Below are 22297 nucleotides of genomic sequence, written 5' to 3' on the forward strand. Positions count from 1 at the left end.
ACATTTTATGGACGTATCAAAATTTGTTTAACTTGTGCCCAAATGATGGACACAAATGGAAGTGTATTTCAGCTTATAGAGTTTCAAAGATTACATTATTTTATGATGTTCTAATGGGCATTTTTCCCTTGTAAATTAAAAAAGTAATTACACTTTAGCTTTTGAATTATTTGTGTATTAGCAGTTAAATTATTTAGCAGGGACATTTTACCATTATAAGTAGGTAAATGATATTTAATTGATCTTTAAATAAACATATGTTCTTGTAAGTAAACAATTAAAATAATCTGATGTAAATACTAAAACTAATCCAGAATTTTCATTCTTTAAAAATTTTAGAATGAAGTTTTGGAAATTGCCCTGGATCAAAAGGGACTCACCAATGATAGAAAAATTGCTTTCATTGATAAAAATAGAGATCTCTATATCACTTCAGTGAAACGATTTGGGAAGGAAGAACAGATTATCAAACTTGGTAAAATAATTGTAATACATTTAAATTTTTTATTATTTTCAGTATTCTTAGATCTACTCTTTATATTATACTAAATAGCTTGTTTGAATGAATCTGTGAATAATGCTTTGGTCTCCTAACATTTCTTAGCTATTTAATTCCATTTTGATAGCAAGTCTTGAGCTGCTGCAACTAAATTGGCATTGAAAAAAAGACATGTAGATTGAAAATATAATGGTTCTGGGTAAAATGCTCAAATATTTCCATAAATTTTTATGTGAATTTTTGCACATGTTTTCACTATCATAAAATACTCATACCTACCAGCAGTTAGTTGGGGTCTTATACATGAGCTAATTTTAAAGATATGTTTTTAATACTTATATAATGGAAATAATACATTAACATTCTTTTTAAAAAAAGGAACAATGGTGCATACTTTGGCGTGGAGTGATACGTGCAATATCCTTTGTGGACTTCAAGATACTCGATTTACAGTGTGGTATTACCCCAATACGGTTTATGTGGACAGAGACATTTTGCCTAAAACATTATATGAAAGGGATGCAAGGTAACATTTTACTGTGTGGGATTGTTTATTGTCATCAATAAAACCAACAGAGTGTTGTATTCTTGCTTCTAATTTCATTCCTACAAAATAATCTTTTATGCTACTTAGTTAATTAATAAATTATTCAGCTAAAGCTAATTTAATGAGATTTAAGTGACAGAATGAAGTTGAAAGTGTTGTATTGATGTAATACTATTTATTTATATGTTTCTTAAATGGATATAATTTTTTCTTATATGATTTTCAGGTTTACTGTTGTTTAATGGTAACTCAGGTAGTTTTTTCAATGTGGTTTAATTATTTTATTTTAGGCACTCAATATTTTTCCGTGATACACAATTTTATGACAACCTTTACTCTTTCTCATTTTATCATTGATCTTGAGACTCTCAGGAATGTATGTCTCTCTAGAATTGAATTTTAAAATTGATATTAAATATAGAAAAAATACATAAATTTATTAAAAAGTCTTTTTTTTAATTTTACATTCTTCAGAAAATCAAATGTATTTATATTCCTAAATTCTCTAAGAAATAGCAGGGAGATCTCTTATTCTTGGCAAACTAGGAATACAAAGGCTTCTCAACGCCAAATCTTAGTTTAACTTTCAAATCTCTTTTGAGTTCATTTTTAATATTCAAGCTCACGTTAGCAAAACCAGAGAAGCATCATATAAAAAAATTAGTTAATGAAGAAAAGTTAGTCTCTCTATTTAAAATTCACCTCCTGTTATTATGAGAAAATAATCTTGGAATCAAATTTTTAATGTTTGCACTTTCAAAAGCTGAAGCCAAGTGCTTTAATCATTTCTGTGATTTACCTTAATTCTTAGGAAAAAAGATCATTTCAAATGCTTTTAGGCATAGTTGTCAAATATGTAATAATTTTTGTCATGTTAAAATGTTCATATATTTTGCTCTAAGTGTACATAGCAAGTTAGATTCCAATATTTGTTTGAAGATATACATTCTCCCTGGAATTAACTTTCTTGGGGGTGCATTTTGGAGATTGTAGATTTCATATGTATGTTGGAATCAGCTCCCAAATTTAAATTGTATGAAATTTTTTGCTCAGAATATAAATTGCATTTTGCCTTTTTTCAACAGTGAATTTAGTAAAAACCCCCATATTGTGAGTTTTGTTGGAAATCAAGTAACTATAAGAAGAGCTGATGGCTCTCTGGTTCACATCAGCATATCACCATATCCTGCTATTCTCCACGAATATGTAAGCAGTTCAAAATGGGAAGACGCTGTAAGACTTTGTCGTTTCGTTAAGGTACTTTACATTTCAGATCCACAGTTGTATATATATTGTGTATTAGTTTATACAATATCTTTTTGCAAAATGATAAATCATAAGAGCTAAGGGTTGGAAAAATTGTAAACAAGATCACGTCTTTTTTTTTTTTTAATAAGTGATGTCATGAGAGAGAGAGAGAGAGAGAGATGTTGCTGTGTGATTTCTTCTCTGAAGAAGCAAGTCGTTTCTTCTTTCTGGTACATATAAAAACCTTTCATGGAACTTTATTTAAAAGTCAGATTCCCAGGTTCTACCCACAAGGTTTAATTTATTAAATCTAGTGAGCCTGGACATATTTTTAAGTTCCTCAGATGATTTGTTATAGCTAAGGTTAAGAACCATTCACTACTTTAGATCAGCATTTTCCAATCTAGTTGAATTAAGTATTTTCTGAGCATATTTGACCACAGAACTATTTTATTTTACATTGTTTAATTCTCTTAGAATACACTTTTGTAAAAGGACTTTTAGGTGGTTTTCCTTACAGTGTGTTATTGATGACAGTCTGCTCTAATAGCATTGTCTGAAAACCTCACTTTTTCTCTGATTCCCTGCAGTTGCATTCTTTTACATCAAAAAGACTGGAGGGCTTATAACCTTGAGTTATCATTAATGTCTATCATAAGTTCAAAAATAAACCTTTTTTAATTAGAAATGAACATTTCACAAAAAATTTATTCAAAACTTTCTCTATGTGTTATAACAGCATCAGTTCAGTTCAGTTCAGTCGCTCAGTCGTGTCCGACTCTTTGCGACCCCCTGATCACAGCACGTCAGGCCTCCCTGTCCATCACCAACTCCCTGAGTTCACTCAGACTCAAGTCCATCGAGTCGGTGATGCCATCCAGCCATCTCATCCTCTGTTGTCCCCTTCTTCTCCTGCCCCCAATCCCTCCCAGCATCAGAGTCTTTTCCAATGAGTCAACTCTTCACATGAGGTGGCCAAAGTACTGGAGTTTCAGCTTTAGCATCATTCCTTCCAAAGAAATCCCAGGGCTGATCTCCTTCAGAATGGACTGCTTGGATCTCCTTGCAGTCCAAGGGACTCTCAAGAGTCTTCTCCAACACCACAGTTCAAAAGCATCAATTCTTCAGCGCTCAGCCTTCTTCACAGTCCAACTCTCACATCCATACATGACCATAGGAAAAACCATAGCCTTGACTAGATGGACCTTTGTTGGCAAAGTAATGTCTCTGCTTTTCAATGTGCTATCTAGGTTGGTTATAACTTTCCTTCCAAGGAGTAAGCGTCTTTTAATTTCATGGCTGCAGTCACCATCTGCAGTGATTTTGGAGCCCCCAAAATAAGGCCTGACACTGTTTGCACTGTTTCCCCATCTATTTCCCATGAAGTGATGGGACCAGATGCCATGATCTTCGTTTTCTGAATGTTGAGCTTTAGCCAACTTTTTCACTCTCCTCTTTCACTTTCATCAAGAGGCTTTTTAGTTCCTCTTCACTTTCTGCCATAAGGGTGGTGTCATCTGCATATCTGAGGTGATTGATATTTCTCCCAGCAATCTTGATTCCAGCTTGTGCTTCTTCCAGCCCAGCATTTCTCATGATGTACTCTGCATAGAAGTTAAATAAGCAGGGTGACAATACACAGCCTTGACAAACTCCTTTTCCTATTTGGAACCAGTCTGTTGTTCATGTCCAGTTCTAACTGTTGCTTCCTGACCTGCATACAGGTTTCTCAAGAGGCAGGTCAGGTGGTCTGATATTCCCATCTCTTTCAGAATTTTCCACAGTTTATTGTGACCCACACAGTCAAAGGCTTTGGCATAGTCAATAAAGCAGAAATAGATGTTTTTCTGGAACTCTCTTGCTTTTCCGATGATCCAGCAGATGTTGGCAATTTGATCTTTGGTTCCTCTGCCTTTTCTAAAACCAGTTTGAACATCTGGAAGTTCACGGTTCAAGTACTGCCGAAGCCTGGCTTGAAGAATTTTGAGTATTACTTTACTAGCATGTGAGATGAGTGCAATTCTGCGGTAGTTTGAGCATTCTTTGGCATTGCCTTTCTTTGAGATTGGAATGAAAACTGACCTTTTCCAGTCCTGTGGCCACTGCTGAGTTTTCCAAATTTGCTGGCATATTGAGTGTAGCACTTTCACAGCATCATCTTTCAGGATTTGAAATAGCTCAACTGGAATTCCATCACCTGCACTAGCTTTGTTCGTAGTGATGCTTTCTAAGGGCCACTTGACTTCACATTCCAGGGTGTCTGGCCCTAGGTGAGTGATTATACCATCGTGATTATCTTGGTCGAGAAGCTCTTTTTTGTACAGTTCTTCTGTGTATTCTTGCCACCTCTTCTTAATATCTTCTGCTTCTGTTAGGTCCATACCATTTCTTTCCTTTATCGAGCCCATCTTTGCATGAAATGTTCCCTTGGTATCTCTAATTTTCTTGAAGAGATCTCTAGTCTTTCGCATTCTGTTGTTTTCCTCTTATTTCTTTGCATTGATTGCTGAGGAAGGCTTTCTTATCTCTTCTTGCTATTCTTTGGAACTCTGCATTCAGATGCTTATATCTTTCCTTTTCTCCTTTGCTTTTCACTTCTCTTCTTTTCACAGCTATTTGTAAGGCCTCCTCAGACAGCCATTTTGCTTTTTTTGCATTTCTTTTTCTTGGGGATGGTCTTGATCCCTGTCTCCTGTACAATGTCATGAACCTCCGTCCATAGTTCATCAGGCACTCTGTCTATCAGATCTAGTCCCTTAAATCTATTTCTCACTTCCACTGTATAATCATAAGGGATTTGATTTAGGTCATACCTGAATGGTCTAGTGGTTTTCCCTACTTTCTTCAATTTCAGTCTGAATTTGGCAATAAGGAGTTCATGATCTGAGCCACAGTCAGCTCCTCGCTGCAAAGAATATAATCAGTCTGATTTCGGTGTTGACCATCTGGTGATGTCCATGTGTAGAATCTTGTCTTATGTTGTTGGAAGAGGGTGTTTGCTATGACCAGTGCGTTCTCTTGGCAAAACTCTATTAGTCTTTGCCCTGCTTCATTCCGTATTCTAAGGCCAAATTTGCCTGTTACTTCATGTGTTTCTTGACTTCCTACTTTTGCATTCCAGTCCCCTATAATGAAAAGGACATCTTTTGGGGTGTTAGTTCTAAAAGGCCTTGTAGGTCTTCATAGAGCCATTCAATTTCAGCTTCTTCAGCGTTACTGGTCGGGACATAGACTTGGATTACTGTGATATTGAATGGTTTGGTTTGCCTTGGAAACGAACAGAGATCATTCTGTCGTTTTTGAGATTGCATCCAAGTACTGCATTTCAGACTGTTTTGTTGACCATGATGGCTACTCCATTTCTTCTAAGGGATTCCTGCCCACAGTAGTAGATATAATGGTCATCCGAGTTAAGAGATACCCCACGTCCAAGGTAAGAGAAACCCAAGTTAAGATGGTAGGTGTTGCAAGAGGGCATCAGAGGGCAGACACACTGAAACCATAATCACAGAAAACTAGTCAATCTAGTCACACTAGGACCACAGCCTTGTCTAACTCAATGAACCTTAGCCATGCCCTGTGGGGCCACTGAAGATGGGCAGGTCATGGTGGAGAGGTCTGACAGAATGTCAGACTGGAGAAGGGAATGGCAAACCACTTCAGTATTCTTGCCTTGAGAACCCCATGAACAGTATTAAAAGGCAAAATGATAGGATATTGAAAGAGGAACTCCCCAGGTCAGTAGGTGCCCAATATGCTACTGAAGATCAGTGGAGAAATAACTCCAGAAAGAATGAAGGGATGGAGCCAAAGCAAAAACAATACCCAGTTGTGGATGTGACTGGTGATAGAAGCAAGATCCGATGCTGTAAAGAGCAATATTGCATAGGAACCTGGAATGTTAGGTCCATGAATCAAAGCAAATTGGAAGTGGTCAAACAGGAGATGGCAAGAGTGAACATCAACATTCTAGGAATCAGTGAACTAAAATGGACTGGAATGTGTGAATTTAACTCAGATGACCATTATATCTACTACTGCGGGCAGGAATCCCTCAGAAGAAATGGAGTAGCCATCATGGTCAACAAAAGAGTCCGAAATGCAGTACTTGGATGCGATCTCAAAAACGACAGAATGATCTCTCTTCGTTTCCAAGGCAAACCATTCAATATCACAGTAATCCAAGTCTATAACAGCATAGCCACAATGAAATTTCCACATCATTAATTTATTAAATTATTGTTTTTTTCAGTGCCTGGCTCAGCAATCTTTTATTTTACATTAAAATATAACCTTGTTATATTTTAATTCAGCCATGTAGTTGAAATAATTGTTCTCATATTTCACTTTAGGAACAAACCATGTGGGCTTGCCTAGCTGCTATGGCAGTTGCTAATCAAGATATGACTACTGCAGAAATAGCCTACGCAGCAATCGGTGAAGTAAATAGTGTTTACTTATGTTTATGTGTTTTTGTATGTGTGTGTGTGTGTGTGTGTGTGTGTTTAACTGTAATTTGTTACTATATACTTCAAATATTTTTCTTTCTTTTTTAGATTGATAAAGTTCAATATATCAATTCTATAAAAAATCTTCCATCTAAAGAATCAAAAATGGCCCACATATTAATGTTTAGTGGGAACATACAGGAGGCTGAAATTGTTCTTCTTCAGGCTGGCCTAGTTTATCAAGCAATTCAGATCAATATTAATCTCTACAACTGGGAAAGGTAATTAAAACATTTTTCATCAATTCCAAAACCTGACTGATCTTAATGTATTCTTCTATCTACCACTTAGTAAATTACATTTTCCATTGTACTTAAGAGTTTCCTGATATCATATAAAAATTTATTCACATTTATATTTGTGAGTCAGTTCAGTCCTTCAGTTGTGTCTGGCTCTTTGCGATCCCATGGACTGCAGCATGCCAGGCTTCCCTCTCCATCACCAACTCCCAGAACTTGCTCAAACCCATGTCCATTGAGTTGATGATACCATCCAACCATCTCGTCCTCTGTCGTTCCCTTCTCCTCCCACCTTCAATCTTTCCCAGCATCAGGGTCTTTCAGATGAGTCGGTTCTTCACATCAGGTGGCCAAAGTACTGGAGTTTCAGCTTCAGCATCAGTCCTTCCAATGAATATTCAGGACTGATTTCCTTTAGGATGGACTGGTTGGCTCTCCTTGCAGTCCAAGGGACTCTCAAGAGTCTTCTCCAACACCACAGTTCAAAAGCATCAATTCTTTGGCACTCAGCTTTCTTTATGGTTCAACTCTCATATCCATACATGACTACTGGACATGACAGTAGACTAGACAAACCTTTGACTAGACAGACCTTTGTCAGCAAAGTAATGTCTCTGCTTTTTATTATGCTGTCTAGGTTGGTCATAACTTTTCTTCCAAGGAGCAAGTGTGGTTTAATTTCATGGCTGTAGTCACCATCTGTAGTGATTTGGGAGCTCAAGAAAATAAAGTCTGTCACTGTTTCCACTGTTTCCCCATCTATTTGCCATGAAGTGATGGGACCAGATGCCATGATCTTAGTTTTCTGAATGTTGAGTTTTAAGCCAGCTTTTTCACTCTCCTCTTTCACTTTCATCAAGAGGCTCTTTAGTTCTTCCCTTTCTACCATAAGGGTGGTATCATCTGCATATCTGAGGATATTGATATTTCTCCTGGCAATCTTGATTCCAGCTTTTGCTTCATCCAGCCCGGCATTTGTATGATGTACTCTGAATATAGGTTAAATAAGCAGGGTGACAATATACAGCCTTGACGTACTCCTTTCCCAATTTGGAACCAGTCCATTGTTCCATGTCTGGTTCTGTTGCTTCTTGAACCAGAACTGTTCAAGAACTGTTGCTTCTTGACCTGCATACAGATTTCTCAGGAGCCAGTAAGGTGATCTAGTACTCCCATCTCTTGAAGAATTTTCCACAGTTTGTTGTGATCCACACAATCAAAGGCTTTGGCATAGTTAATAAAACAGAAGTAGATGTCTTTCTGGAATGCTCTTGTTTTTTCAGTGATCCAACAGGTGTTGGCAATTTGATCTCTGGTTCCTCTGCCTTTTCTAAATCCAGCTTGAACATATTTGTGAGTAGCCTGCCATTAAAGATTTTTGCCATCTCTGACTCATGATTAATTAGATGTTGTCTGTGAAGAAGAAAACAGAGTCTAAGATGGCTCCATAATTTCTGGGTTTAGTAACTGGATAGATGGTGGTAAGAATATTAGCTGGTTTGGAAGGGATGTTGAATTTGAAATATTTGTTTAGAGATATGTGATAATAGTTGATTATTAGACATGGAGCTCAGGAAAGATTTTAAATAGAGATGTAGACTAAGAGTCATCAGCAAACGGATGGTAGTCGCAGCCAGAAGGATGGATGCAATTGCCTGGGGTATGTGTGGAGTGAGAACACATCGACTCTATTTGCGGGATGGGTGAAAGAAATTCACCGAAAGGTGGGGATAAAGCAGTTAGACAGGCAGAGAGAGGATCCAGGAAAGATTTGTTACGCTAAGAAAGACAAACAAAAGGATTTGTATCAAGGAGCGGTCAGTAACCTTCCCTGCCAGCTTAGCCATTTGGACAGGTTGCTTTCTGAGACTGAGTGGCAAGCTTCTCTTCTCTATGGCATATTATGTTTCTCTGTTCTTTTTCTTCAGGTATATATCTCTTAGAGAACAAGGTTGTAGTGCTTATATACACCTGAAGTTACTATGTTATAAAGTTGGCATGTTGATCTTTTCAGGTTTGAAATGTCTTTCATCATCTTTGTCTTTCTCTGTGCTTAAAAAACTAACCACTATTTTTTAAATTACTGGCCCCTTATATTTCCCTTAGATTAGAATTTTTATAGATACCCTGTCTCTATCTTCCCCTTGAACAGGAATAATAAAAATGGCTAACAAAAGTAACAAACAATTTTGGTATGGACATACTATGGTCTCTTTATTTAATTTATACATTTATACAGGTCAGCCATTCTATTTCAATGCTTTATTTACACAAATCTGTTGTCATTGTTTAGCTATACAAAGGATTGTGAAAACTATTTTAGATTCTACAAACATGAATAGGCCTTTGTTCTTGAGTTCAGTTTAGTCATAATTCATAAATACTTAAGTAGTTTGGAAAGTATGAATAATATTTTTAAAACTATATTAAAGAACTGATGGAAAATTGTACATATTATTACTAAACTGAGTTTCATGAGAAATGGCGAATAATAGTATTTACAGCATATTCTCAATTGATACTTTTGAGAAAATATTTATGTTGATAAATTTTAGGCATTACTATTTATACAGCATTCTGAACACCATACAATATAACAAATATTTAAAAAATCATCTTTATATTAGAAAGCTTACAACCTATTTAAGAATTCTATTTTATTGTCATTAATAATAGTGAAGCTTCTACTTATTGATGCTTATGATGTGTCAGAATTGTGTTCAACGCTTTCCATATATCATCTCACTTTGTTATCACAACATTATACAAATGAAGAAGTTGAGGATTATTTGTTAAGTAAGGGGCAGATCTAGGATTTGAATCTGAGCCTTCCAATATCAAAGTGGACCTGAATTTTCTATTATTACTGCAATAAAATATATACTGCTGATACTACTACTTACATTTTTCTGTAGGATTGATGTTTCTCTTTTATTATTTATCTTTGTAAACTTTTACATTTACAAAGATTTTAGATTATATACTTCTTGAAGGATAAAAACATTTTATCATTTTATATTACCTATGAACATAGCAGGTACTTAATTTCATGCTCTTAATCTTTATGCAGTACTCAATCATTTTGCCATATACTTCCTCTGCAAACACTGAATGTAGATACATACAGTGTGTAAGTGTCAGAGCAGGTTTTGATGAAGCAGTTTGCCTCTGATGGTTTCTATTGATGGCCTATAATACAGCCCTCTGAACATTTCTTGTACCTCCTTGACCTAAGTGAATATCATGTCTTTCCAGAGGACCCTCCTTGCCTACCTCTCAAATGGAGTCAGTTTATTCTTTCCAACTGCACATTCATTAGGTCTAGATGTGAGTGATGGCTCAGCGGTAAAGAAACTACCTGCAATGCAGGAGACACAAGTTTTATCCCCTGGGTCGGGAAGATCCCCTGGAGGAGGGCATGGCAGTCCACTCCAGTATTCTTGCCTGGAGAATCCCATGGACAGAGGAGCCTGGCGGGCTACAGTCCATGGGGTTGCAAAGAGTTGGACATGACTGAAGCAACTTAGCACACCTATGCAAACATCTTTACTTGTCTGGTAAAAATCTCTGATCCTTTGAGACATGTCAGGTAACCATTCTTCTCTCTGCTGTTAATTTCACATCTTCTCTACTATCCCTATATCCTACCCTCCATGCTGCTCCTTCCCCTGCTCTAGTTTTCAGCATAGGACCCTGCTTTGAGATATTAGGTGTCAGGGAGAGGGGAAACAAGAGGGGAGAGAGATGTAATGGGGAAAGAAAAACAAACACTTGGTGCTCCTCTGTTCCTCCTATCTACTTGGCATCTCCTTTCTGTTGTTTATCTAAACTATAAACCAATGAGTTGGTCAAATGTTGGTAGACCTCTGTGCCTGCCTGATAAGTTGATAAAGGTCAGAAGCATTATTCAAGGCTTCTGATTACTATTTACACGCTTTTTGTTGTTGTTGTTCAGTCGCCCAGTCATGTCCGACTCTGCGACCCCATGGACTGCAGCATGCCAGGCCTCCCTGTGCCTCACTATCTCCTGGAGTTTGCCCAAGTTCATGTTCATTGCCTCGGTGATGTCATCCAGCTATCTCACCCTCTGACACCCTCTCCTCCTTCTGCCCTCAATCTTTCCCAGCATCAGGGACTCTTCCAATGAGTTGTCTGTTTACATCAAATGACCAAAATACTGGAGCTTCAGCTTCAGCATCAGTCCTTCCAGTGCATATTCAGGGTTGATCTCTCTTAAGATTGACTGGTTTGAGCTCCTTGCTATCCAGGGGACTTTGGGGAGTCTTTTCCAGCACCACAGTTCAAAGGCATCAGTTCTTTGGTGTTCTGCCTTCTTGACGGTCTAGCTCTCACAACTGTATATGACCACTGGGAAGACCATAGCCTCCACTAGATAGACCTTTGTCGGTGGAGTAATGTCTCTGCTTTTCAACACTGTCTAGGTTTGTCATCACTTTTCTGCCAAGAAGCAGTCATCTTCTGATTTCATGGCTGCAGTCACCATTTGCAGTGATTTTGGAGTCCAAGAAGAGGAAATCTGTCACTGCTTCCACCTTTTCCCCTTCCATTTGCCTTGCAGTAATGGGGCCGGATGCTATTATCTTAGTTTCTTTTAATATTTAATCTTAAGCCGGCTCTTTCACTATCCTCATAAAGAGGCTCTTTAGTTCCTCTTCACTTTCTGCCATTAGAGGGGTATCATCCGTATACCTGAGGTTGTTGATGTTTCTCTTGCCTGTCTTGATTCCGGCTTGTAACTCATCCAGCCTAGCATTTCTCATGATGTGCTCAGCATATAGGTTAAGCAAACAGGGTGATGGCAGACAGCCCTGTCATACTCCTTTCTTGATCTTGAACCAATCAGTTGTTCCATACAGGGTTCTAACTGTTGCTTCTTGACCCACATACAGGTTTCTCAGGAGACAGATAAGATGGTCTGGTATTCACATCACTCTAAGATATTTCCATAGTTTGTCATGATCCACACAGTCAAAGGCTCTAGCATAGTCGATGAAACAGAGATAATGTTTTTCTGAAATTCCCTTGCTTTCTCTATGATCCAGTGAATGTTGGAAATTTGATCTCTAGTTCCCCTTCCTTTTCTAAACCCAGCTTGGACATCTGGAAGTTCTTGGTTTGCATAATGCTGAAGCCTAGCATGCAAGACTTTAAGCATGACCTTACTAGCATGGGAGATGAGTGCAATTGTCCGATGGTTAGCACATTCTTTGGTACTACCCTTGGGAATTGGGATGAAGATTGACCTCTTCCAGTCCTTTCCGTCACTACTGGGTCTTCCAGATTTGCTGACATAATGAATGTAAAACCTTGATTTATACACTTAAGACTCCCAAATATGTATCTCTCCTAGCCCTCTATCTTGCTCATGTTTGCTGTCAGAATCCAATTATCTACCTGCCTATTCAGCATTCCATTGGATGTCTCATATGTTTGAGTTCAAATTTATATTTATTCTCTCATAAACTTGATCCTCTTCCAAAGTAATCTGTCATCTTTTCAATCTATCCAAAGCTGGAAATTTAGGAGTTACTTTTGACATTTTCCTTTACCCTGTAGCACTCATCCTTTTTACTACTGGCACCCTTGTCTAAGCTGATCTAAGTTTTTCTTGGTAGAACATTATCTCTGCATCTACTTTGTCCTTCTCCTATCCATTCGTCACACTGTAGTCACAGTGATCTATTCACAGTGGAAATCTGATCATGTCACTCTTGACCCCTGACTCACTTAAATGAAACCCTTAGTTTCCCATCACTTTTAGCAAAATATCAAAGACTGGGTAAGAATGACTTCAAATAATCAGCAGAAGTAATTGTAATTGCTACAAAACACTCAAGAAGCTTTATGTATTGTCTTCATTTCCAGATTCTACAGCTATTTCTGAAATCAATTGGAATATTTGTTCCTATTGCATATTCATTCATTCAGTAGATATTTAATGAGTGTCTGCCATACTAGGGATATTTAGATATTACATGGAAATCCATTTAAAACAACAACAATAACAGTCTTTTGGTAAAATGTATGGTCATTTTTAATGACTTGTTCGAAAAGACTGCTGAATGGGACAAAGAAAAATGTGGTGGTTAAGACTGGGAGCTTTGGAAAAAGACCTGGGTTTGATTTCTGATTCTGCACATATTAGTTTTTTTATTTTTTCACATATTAGTCATGTGATCTTGGACAGGTTACTGAGGCTCTGTAAGCCTGTTTCCTTGTGTTTAAAATGATGATAATTACAAGAAACACATGTTTGTTGTCAGGGTTAAGTAAAATAGCATGTGAAACTCTCTTAGCTTACTGCCTGATACATAATAAACCTTCAACAAATAGTAGCTATTGTTCATTCATTAAATATTTATTGAGTGTCTCTAAGTGCCAGGTTTTAGGACTGGGGATACAGCAATGAACAAAACTGACAAAGTCTGAGATGACAGTTTGATATTAAATGTTAGGACTAATATAAAAAGTAAGAGTAAGACATATAAATACTTGGATCCAGTATAGAAATCAACTTTATAACAACATAGTCCAAAGATGGGCCTGCTTAGAGAGTAGAATAATCCCCATTCACAAAAATATTCCACAGTTTGTTGTGATCCACAATAAAGCAGAAGTAGATCTTTTTCTGGAATTCCCTCGCTTTTTTGCTGATTCAGCGGATGTTGGCAATTTGATCTCTGGTTCCTCTGCTTTTTCTAAATCTAGCTTGAACATCTGGAAGTTCACGGTTCACGTACTGTTGAAGCCTGGCTTGGAGAATTTTGAGCATGACTATGCTAGCGTGTGAGATGAGTGCAATTGTGCGGTAGTTTGAGCATTCTTTGTCATTGCCTTTCATTGGGATTGGAATGAAAACTGACCTTTTCCAGTCCTGTGGCCAGTGCTGACATAATGACATAAAAAGAGTTTATTTTCCAAATTTGCTGGCATATTGAGCGCAACACTTTAATAGCATCATCTTTTAGGATTTGAAATAGCTCAACTGGAATTCCATGACCTCCACTAGCTTTGTTGGTAGGGATGCTTCCTAAGGCCCACTTGACTTCACATTCCAGGATGTCTGGCTCTAGGTGAGTGATCATACCATTGTGATTATCTGGGTCGTGAAGATCTTTTTAATATAATTCTTCTGTGTATTCTTGCCATCTCTTCTTAATATCTTCTGCTTCTGTTAGGTCCATACCATTTCTGTCCTTTATTGTGCCCATTTTTGCATAAAATGTTCCCTTGATATCTCTGTTTTTCCTTAAGAGATCTCTAGTCTTTCCCATTCTGTTGTTTTCCTCTATTTCTTTGCATTGATCACCGAGGAAGGCTTTCTTGTCTCTCCTTGCTACTCTTTGGAACTCAGCCTTCAGGTGGGTATATCTTTCCTTTTCTGCTTTGCCTTTTGCTTCTCTTCTTTTCACAGCTATTTGTAAGGCCTCCTCAGACAACCATTTTGCCTTTTTGCACTTCTTTTTCTTGGGGATAGTCTTGATCCCTGCCTCCTGCACAATGTCATGAACCTCCTAAGAAATTTGTATGCAGGTCAGGAAGCAACAGTTAAAACTGGACATGGAACAACAGGCTGGTTCCTAATCGGGAAAGGAGTACATCAAGGCTATATATTGTCACCCTGCTTATTTAACTTATATGCAGAGTACATCATGAGAAATGTTGGACTGGATGAAGCACAAGCTGGAATCAGGATTCCCAGGAGAAATCTCAATAACTTCAGATATGCAGATGACACCACATTTAAGGCAGAAAGTGAAGAAGAACTAAAGAGCCTCTTGATGAAAGTGAAAGAGGAGAGTGAAAAAGTTGGCTTAAAGCTGAACATTCAGAAAACGAATATCATGGCATCTGGTCCCATCACTTCATGACAAATAGATGGGGAAACAATGAAAACAGTGACAGACTTTATTTTCTTGGGCTCCAAAATCACTGCAGATAGTGACTGCAGCCATGAAATTAAAAGACACTTGCTTCTTGGAAGAAAAGTTATGACCAACCTAGACAGCGTATTAGAAAACAGAGACATTACTTTGCCAACAAAGGTCCATCTAGTCAAAGCTATGGTTTTTCCAGTAGTCATGTATGAAGGCAAGAGTTGGACTATAAACAAAGCTGAGCACCGAAATTGATGCTTTGAACTGTGGTGTTGGATGAGACTCTTGAGAGTCCCTTGGACTGCAAGGAGACTCATCCAGTCCATCCTAAAGGAAATCAGTCCTGAATATTCATTGGAAGGACTGATACTGAAACTCCAATATTTTGGCCATATGATGCGAAGAACTGACTCATTTGAAAAGACCCTGATGCTGGGAAAGATTGAAGGCGGGAGGAGAAGGGGACGACAGAGGGTGAGATGGTTGGATGGCATCACCGACTCAATGGACATGAGTTTGAGTAAACTCCGTGAGTTAGTGTTGGAGAGGGAATCCTGGCATGCTGCAGTCCGTGGGGTTGCAAAGAGTCAGACATGACTGAGGGACTGAACTGAACTGAACTGACAAAGATATTCAAACACAGGATAATAAAATTATGTGATTGACTGATTAACAATAGACTTTTTGCATGCCTGTCTATATGGATGGTGACTTTTTATGAAAGATCTTATTGTTTTCACTGCCATGGTGCGAGTTCAGTCCCTACAAGCAACACATGGTTAGGGAAAAAGAAAGCTTATGTGTTTTTTTGCCACATGTATTTCTCTGTTTCCCTGGGAGTGAGTAAATAATAGGTCTCATAAACTAAGACTTCTAGGACTGTTGAAGCTGAGTGATGGGTACCTACTAGAATTTAAAGAAGGAAAAAGAAAAGAAGGCAGCAGGCAGATTTCTTCTGAATTGAACGTTTAATGGTCTGGTTGAAGAGGAGGATTCAGCAAAAGAGATCAGGAAGGGGCAAAGAAGATGAAATTTAAAAGCTACTCATTATGGAAAATTTCAAACATATATAAAAATAGAACAATATAATGAATATCCATGTACCCATCACTCAGCTTCAACAGTTAGTGACTTGTGAGTAATCCCTCCCTACCATTGTTTAAAGGCAGATCCCAGTCATCCTATTATTTTATCTATGAATATTTCAGTATGTATCTTAAAGGTTTTTTTTAATCCAACCATAATATTATGATCACACCTTTAATAATAATTCTATTCAGTGTTCTTATTTCTCTGTTTGTCTTATAAATGTTTTGTTTTGCTTTATGTTGTTTGATGCGGTATCCAGAAACGATACATGCATTGTGATTGGTTGATGCAGTCTTAAGTTTCTTTAAATCTATAGATTCTTCTATTTGTTTTTTGTATTTTATTTGGGCTTAGAGAACTTCTTATAATATAGACTTTGTTGATTGCATCTTTGTGGTATCACTTAACATGTTCCTTTGCCCCTGAATTAGCTGTGAATTGGTATTGAATGTAGAAACTTGATGACATACATACCTGCATGCTCAATCGTGCCCACCAGGCTCCTCTGTCCATGGCATTCTCTGGGCAGGAATACTGGAGTGGGTTGCCATTTTCTCCTTCATGGGATCTCCCTCGCCCAGGGATAGAACCCATGTCTCCTGGGGCTCCTGCAGCTTCTGCATTGGCAGGTGGGTTCTTTACCACTAAGCCACCTAGAGAGCCGTAGAAACTTGATTAGGTTTAGATTTAAATTTTTCCTTCCTTTTGGTAAGGATCCGTCAGAATTGGTATTATGTGTGTTTCTATAATAACTGGCCATCTGTCTTTTTTGTGATGTTAGCTATTGACAGTTTTTGCTCTGATCCATTAATCAGTTATGGTGATATTCTAATTCTATCCTTCCAAAATTCTAGAATGATAGAATTTAAGTATTGGCTGATAAATATATCCTTTTAGGATCCTTGAATTTCCATATTTATTTACATACTTTAGAAGAAAACTTTTTTTTTTTTAATTGGCTACGCTGATTCTTCATTGCTGCACTAGAACTTTTTCTAGTTGTGGAGAGCAGGGGCTACTCTCTAGTTGCATTATGAGGGCTTCTCATTGCAGTGGCTTCTTTTGTTGCAGACCGCAGGATCTAGAGTACGAACTTCAGTAATTTTGGAATGTGGGCTCAAGAGTTGCAGCTCGTGGACTCTAGAGCACAGGATCAGCAGTTATGGTGCACAGACTTAGCTGCCTTGTGGCATGTGGGGTCTTCACAGAGCAAGGATTGAACCCATGTCCCTGCATTAACAGATGGATTTTTAACCACTGGACCTCTGGGGAAGCCTGGGAACAGATTTTACTTTGTTAATATGTGTTATTCTATTTGAGAAGCATCGTCTTGCTGCTTTGTGCTGCTATCATTTATATTTGAATTTGAAAATTGCCTGCAATTTACTAAGATGCAGCCCTTGAGGGCTATACATATGCAAGTTATCCATGTGCTGTTCCCCCTGGACATTTGGTGGTGGTCTGTTTTAAAAAGCAAGTTAAGAGAGGTAGAAACTAGAAACTCCATGTATGCATATTGATCCTTTATGTAAGTATTAGTAAAAATAGTTTCTTTTACTTATACCACTTACATAAAGTAATTTTGCTTCATTCAAGTTATGCAAAAATTATACTTTGAAGTTATAACATCTTTTTATATAACTTCCTTCTATTTAAAATCAGAGAGGATACATGGATTTTTTCCAGCCCCATAATCTAATGTTAAATTTGTTTCATTGCCAAATAACCATTTTAAAGCTAGAAACATACTGTTCCCATAACTCTTATATAATTTGGAGTAAATTCCCTTTTAAATGTGGTAGAGAGACATTTGTTACCCAGGGTGTGCTTTTAGAGGCATTTACAATAGCACATATCATTTGACTGTTTACCTTTAGCATTGTTTTCAGTCAGATAATTAATACATATTTTATAATACTACTAATAACTATTATAATAGATAATACTTAGTATCTATTATCTAAATGCAGGATTAGACATCATATTCTATACCTTCTACATAATTAAATTTATTGATGTTCCATAACAAAGTATCTCTTTGGAATTTTTGGAAAGCCCCAAACCAGATGCTTATGTACTTCCTGCTTAGAACTCTTTGTTTTGTGCAATCCAGAATTCCTTCCCCTGTCCTGTACAATCATAAAGAGATAATGGGAAATGGAACTCTAAGATGCCAAAGAGGTGGTTCACTGGAGTCTCCACCCATCGTACCCCACTGGAATCAGAGGGGGATAAAATGAGAGAGGTTTAGAAGAGTTAAAGCATCTTTACTTCTGTTTCTCCTCTTTTGAGCCTCTATAAATTGTTTTTTGCCTGCTCTGGTTTTCTGCTTTTGTTCCTCTATATTCTAGTACCTCTACATTTTTTTCTCTGTATCTTTTTTTTCTCTCTGAAAGACTTAAAGTCACAGAGAAATAAGGAAACTTTGTGAGGAGTTTGTGGTGGGTAGCAAATATTGACCCTTGCTTTTAGCAATATTGTTTGGACCAATATATTTTTATAAGAAATCATTGTACTAGACTTTGGCATTATCATTTATATTATATATGACTTATATTCATAATTTTTCTTATTATCTTTAATATCTCTCATTTGTTATTCATCAGTTAATACACACATAATATCTAAAATACTTTTTAAAGTTACTATTTATGTCAAACCAAAGCATGTCAAGAACCAAACAGATTTTCCTGCTAAGCAATCCCATGTTGAGAAAATTCTAGTTGTCTAAAAAAACAAGTTTATAATAGTTGGCTCTGATAAACTGTGACCGCCTATTTCAAAGTCATATGGCATATTAGAAAGCAAGACAACTTGAGAAAAATTATACTCTGATTATTATGATGATCATTTCCCATACATGGGAACAATGAACAGTATATGTTGTGTGAAAATTGTATAAATCGTATGTTGAATTTGTTCTTAGTGCTTTTCTACTACTATCCTTCTATTTCTCTTTATATTCATTCTATTAATTTTTGAGAGTTCGATATTGAAACTCCAACAAAAAAATCTTTATTTACTTAAAAAACTAATTGTAATATATAATGGAGCTATATGTCACCTTGTTCTGTATTTTCCAAGTCTCCTGTAAATGTGTTGCCATATTTTTACAATTTAAAAAAATCCAGTGAGCAGTGTAGGAGAGCTATACTGTAGTAGGTTGTTCCTGGCTCAACTGATATGAGTTATGCATAGGATGATGGGCTGAGTGCTGTCCAAAACCTACATGCAAAAACAGATCTGGAACTGCGGAATAATATTTTCATCTCCCTCTGTATTATCAATATATAGATTTTATGCCTTTGGTGTTATACCTCTGATTTTAGTGATTAATTTAGTTCTTATCTGCTATTTAAATAAAATATTACCTTAAAAATAACTTAGTTACATAGATAAATAGATATTAATTGGATTATAAAATTTAAATGGCTTTTAACTTTTTCTAAGACTCTGATGCTGGGAGGGATTGTGGGAAGGAGGAAAAGGGGACGATAGAGGATGAGATGGCTGGATGGCATTACCGACTCGATGGACATGAGTTTGAGTGAACTCCGGGAGATGGTGATGGACAGGGAGGCCTGGCGTGCTGTGATTCCTGGGTTTGCAAAGAGTCGGACACGACTGAGCGACTGAACTGAACTGAACTGAAGAATCAGATGGCAAAAGGCATTTTGTCAGACATTTATCCTCAAATTTTATTTTCATAATACTAATATTTTTAATTTGCTATGCTAAAAATGTAAGGATATCAGTATTTAGTTAAATATTGAACAGAATAAATTCATTCAGTTCAGTTCAGTCGCTTGATTGTGTCTGACTCTTTGTGACCCCATGAACTGCAGCACGCCAGGCCTTCCTGTCCATCACCAACTCCCGGAGTCCACCCAAACTCATGTCCATCGAGTCGGTGATGCCATCCAGCCATCTCATCCTCTGTTGTCTCCTCCTCTTCCTGCCCCCAATCCTTCCCAGAATCAGGGTCTTTTCCAATGAGTCAGCTCTTCGCATGAGGTGGCCAAAGTATTGGAGTTTCAGCTTTAGCATCAGTCCTTCCAAAGAACACCCAGGACTGATCTCCTTTAGGATGGACCAGTTGGATCACCTTGCAGTCCAAGGGACTCTCAAGAGTCTTCTCCAACACCACAGTTCAAAAGCATCAATTCTTCAGTGCTCAGCTTTCTTTATAGTCCAACTCTCACATCCACACATGACCACTGGAAAAACCATAGCCTTGACTAGACGGACCTTTGTTGGCAAAGTAATGTCTCTGCTTTTGAATATGCTATCTAGGTTGGTCATAACTTTCCTTCCAAGGAGTAAGCATCTTTTAATTTCATGGCTGCAATCACCATCTGCAGTGATTTTGGAGCCACAAAAAATAAAGTCAGCCACTGTTTCCACTGTTTCCCCATGTATTTGCCATGAAGTGATGGGACCAGATGCCATGATCTTCGTTTTCTGAATGTTGAGCTTTAAGCCAACTTTTTCACTCTCCTCTTTCACTTTCATCAAGAGGATTTTTGTTCCTCTTCACTTTCTGCCAAAAGGGTGGTGTCTTCTGCATATCTGAGTTTATTGATATTTCTCCCGGCAGTCTTCATTCCAGCTTGTGCTTCTTCCAGCTGAGCGTTTCTCATGATGTACTCTGCATATAAGTTAAGTAAGCAGGGTGACAATATACAGCCTTGACGTACTCCTTTTCCTATTTGGAGCCAGTCTGTTGTTCCATGTCCAGTTCTGACTGTTGCTTCCTGACCTGCATACAGGTTTCTCAAGAGACAGGTCAGGTGGTCTGGTATTCCCATCTCTTGAAGAATTTTCCACAGTTTATAGTGATCCACACAGTCAAAGGCTTTGGCATAGTCAATAAAGCAGAAATAGATGTTTTTCTGGAACTCTCTTGCCTTTTCAATGATCCAGCAGATGTTGGTAATTTGATCTCTGGTTCCTCTGCCTTTTCTAAAACCACCTTGAACATCTGGAAGTTCACGGTTCACGTATTGCTGAAGCCTGGCTTGGAGAATTTTGAGCATTACTTTACTAGCATGTGAGATGAGTGCAATTGTGCGGTAGTTTGAGCATTCATTGGCATTGCCTTTCTTTGGGATTGGAATGAAAACTGACCTTTTCCAGTCCTGTGGCCACTGCTGAGTTTTCCAAATTTGCTGGCATATTGAGTGCAGTGCTTTGACAGCATCATCTTTCAGGATTTGAAATAGCTCAACTGGAATTCCATCACCTCCACTAGCTTTGTTCGTAGTGATGCTTCCTAAGGCACACTTGACTTCACATTCCAGGATGTCTGGCTCTAGGTGAGTGATCACACCATCGTGATTATCTGGGTCGAGAAGATCTTTTTTGTACAGTTCTTCTGTGTATTCTTGCCGCCTCTTCTTAATATCTTCTGCTTCTGTTAGGTCCATACCATTTCTGTCCTTTATCAAGCCCATCTTTGCATGAAATTTTCCCTTGGTATCTCTCATTTTCTTGAAGAGATCTCTAGTCTTTCCCATTCTGTTGTTTTTCTCTATTTCTTTGCATTGATCGCTGAGGAAGGCTTTCTTATCTCTCCTTGCTATTCTTTGGAACTCTGCATTCAAATGGGAATATCTTTCTTTTTCTCCTTTGCTTTTCGCTTCTCTTCTTTTCACAGCTATTTTAAGGCCTCCTCAGACAGCCATTTTGCTTTTTTGCATTTCTTTTCCATGGGGATGGTCTTGATCCCTGTCTCTTGTACAATGTCACGAACGTCCGTCCATAGTTTATCAGTCACTCTGTCTATCAGATCTAGGCCCTTAAATCTATTTCTCACTTCCACTGTATAATCATAAGGGATTTGATTTAGGTCATACCTGAATGGTCTAGTGGTTTTCCCTACTTTCTTCAATTTCAGTCTGAATTTGGCAATAAGGAGTTCATGATCTGAGCCACAGTCAGCTCCTGGTCTTGTTTTTGCTGACTGTAAAGAGCTTCTCCATCTTTGGCTGCAAAGAGTATAATCAATCTGATTTCAGTGTTGACCATCTGGTGATGTCCATGTGTAGAGTCTTCTCTTGTGTTCATTACAGACTTATAAAATGGTCAGGATAGTTGAACCCTTACTTTGGGCAATTCACTTGAATTTTCTTACGATTTCAGTGAACTTTTCAATGAGCATTTACCATACATCTACTCAGTAATACTCACCAAAGAGAAATGAAACCCACATCTCCCTTTAATAAATGTATAGGTTAATTCAAGGAACAAATTCATAATAGTTACAATAC

General features: G+C 37.7%; 2 protein-coding genes across 5 annotated transcripts in view; one reads left to right on the forward strand and one right to left on the reverse strand.

Annotated features, from left to right (window-relative positions):
- Positions 1-22297, reverse strand: part of SMC4 (structural maintenance of chromosomes 4) — a 242496-nt gene that overhangs the window by 129773 nt on the left and 90426 nt on the right. The gene's annotated exons all lie outside the window — the stretch shown is intronic.
- Positions 1-22297, forward strand: part of IFT80 (intraflagellar transport 80) — a 131008-nt gene that overhangs the window by 97564 nt on the left and 11147 nt on the right. For all 4 annotated transcript variants that reach the window (XM_055569214.1, XM_055569213.1, XM_055569217.1 and 1 more), the window contains 5 exons: positions 340-475; positions 878-1025; positions 2132-2303; positions 6647-6736; positions 6851-7023. In XM_055569214.1, coding sequence (XP_055425189.1) covers positions 340-475; positions 878-1025; positions 2132-2303; positions 6647-6736; positions 6851-7023 — 719 coding nt within the window. The remainder of the gene's footprint in view (positions 1-339; positions 476-877; positions 1026-2131; positions 2304-6646; positions 6737-6850; positions 7024-22297) is intronic.

Source organism: Bubalus kerabau, chromosome 2 (assembly GCF_029407905.1).
Source record: "Bubalus kerabau isolate K-KA32 ecotype Philippines breed swamp buffalo chromosome 2, PCC_UOA_SB_1v2, whole genome shotgun sequence".
In the NCBI taxonomy this organism is placed as follows: Eukaryota; Metazoa; Chordata; class Mammalia; order Artiodactyla; family Bovidae; genus Bubalus; species Bubalus kerabau.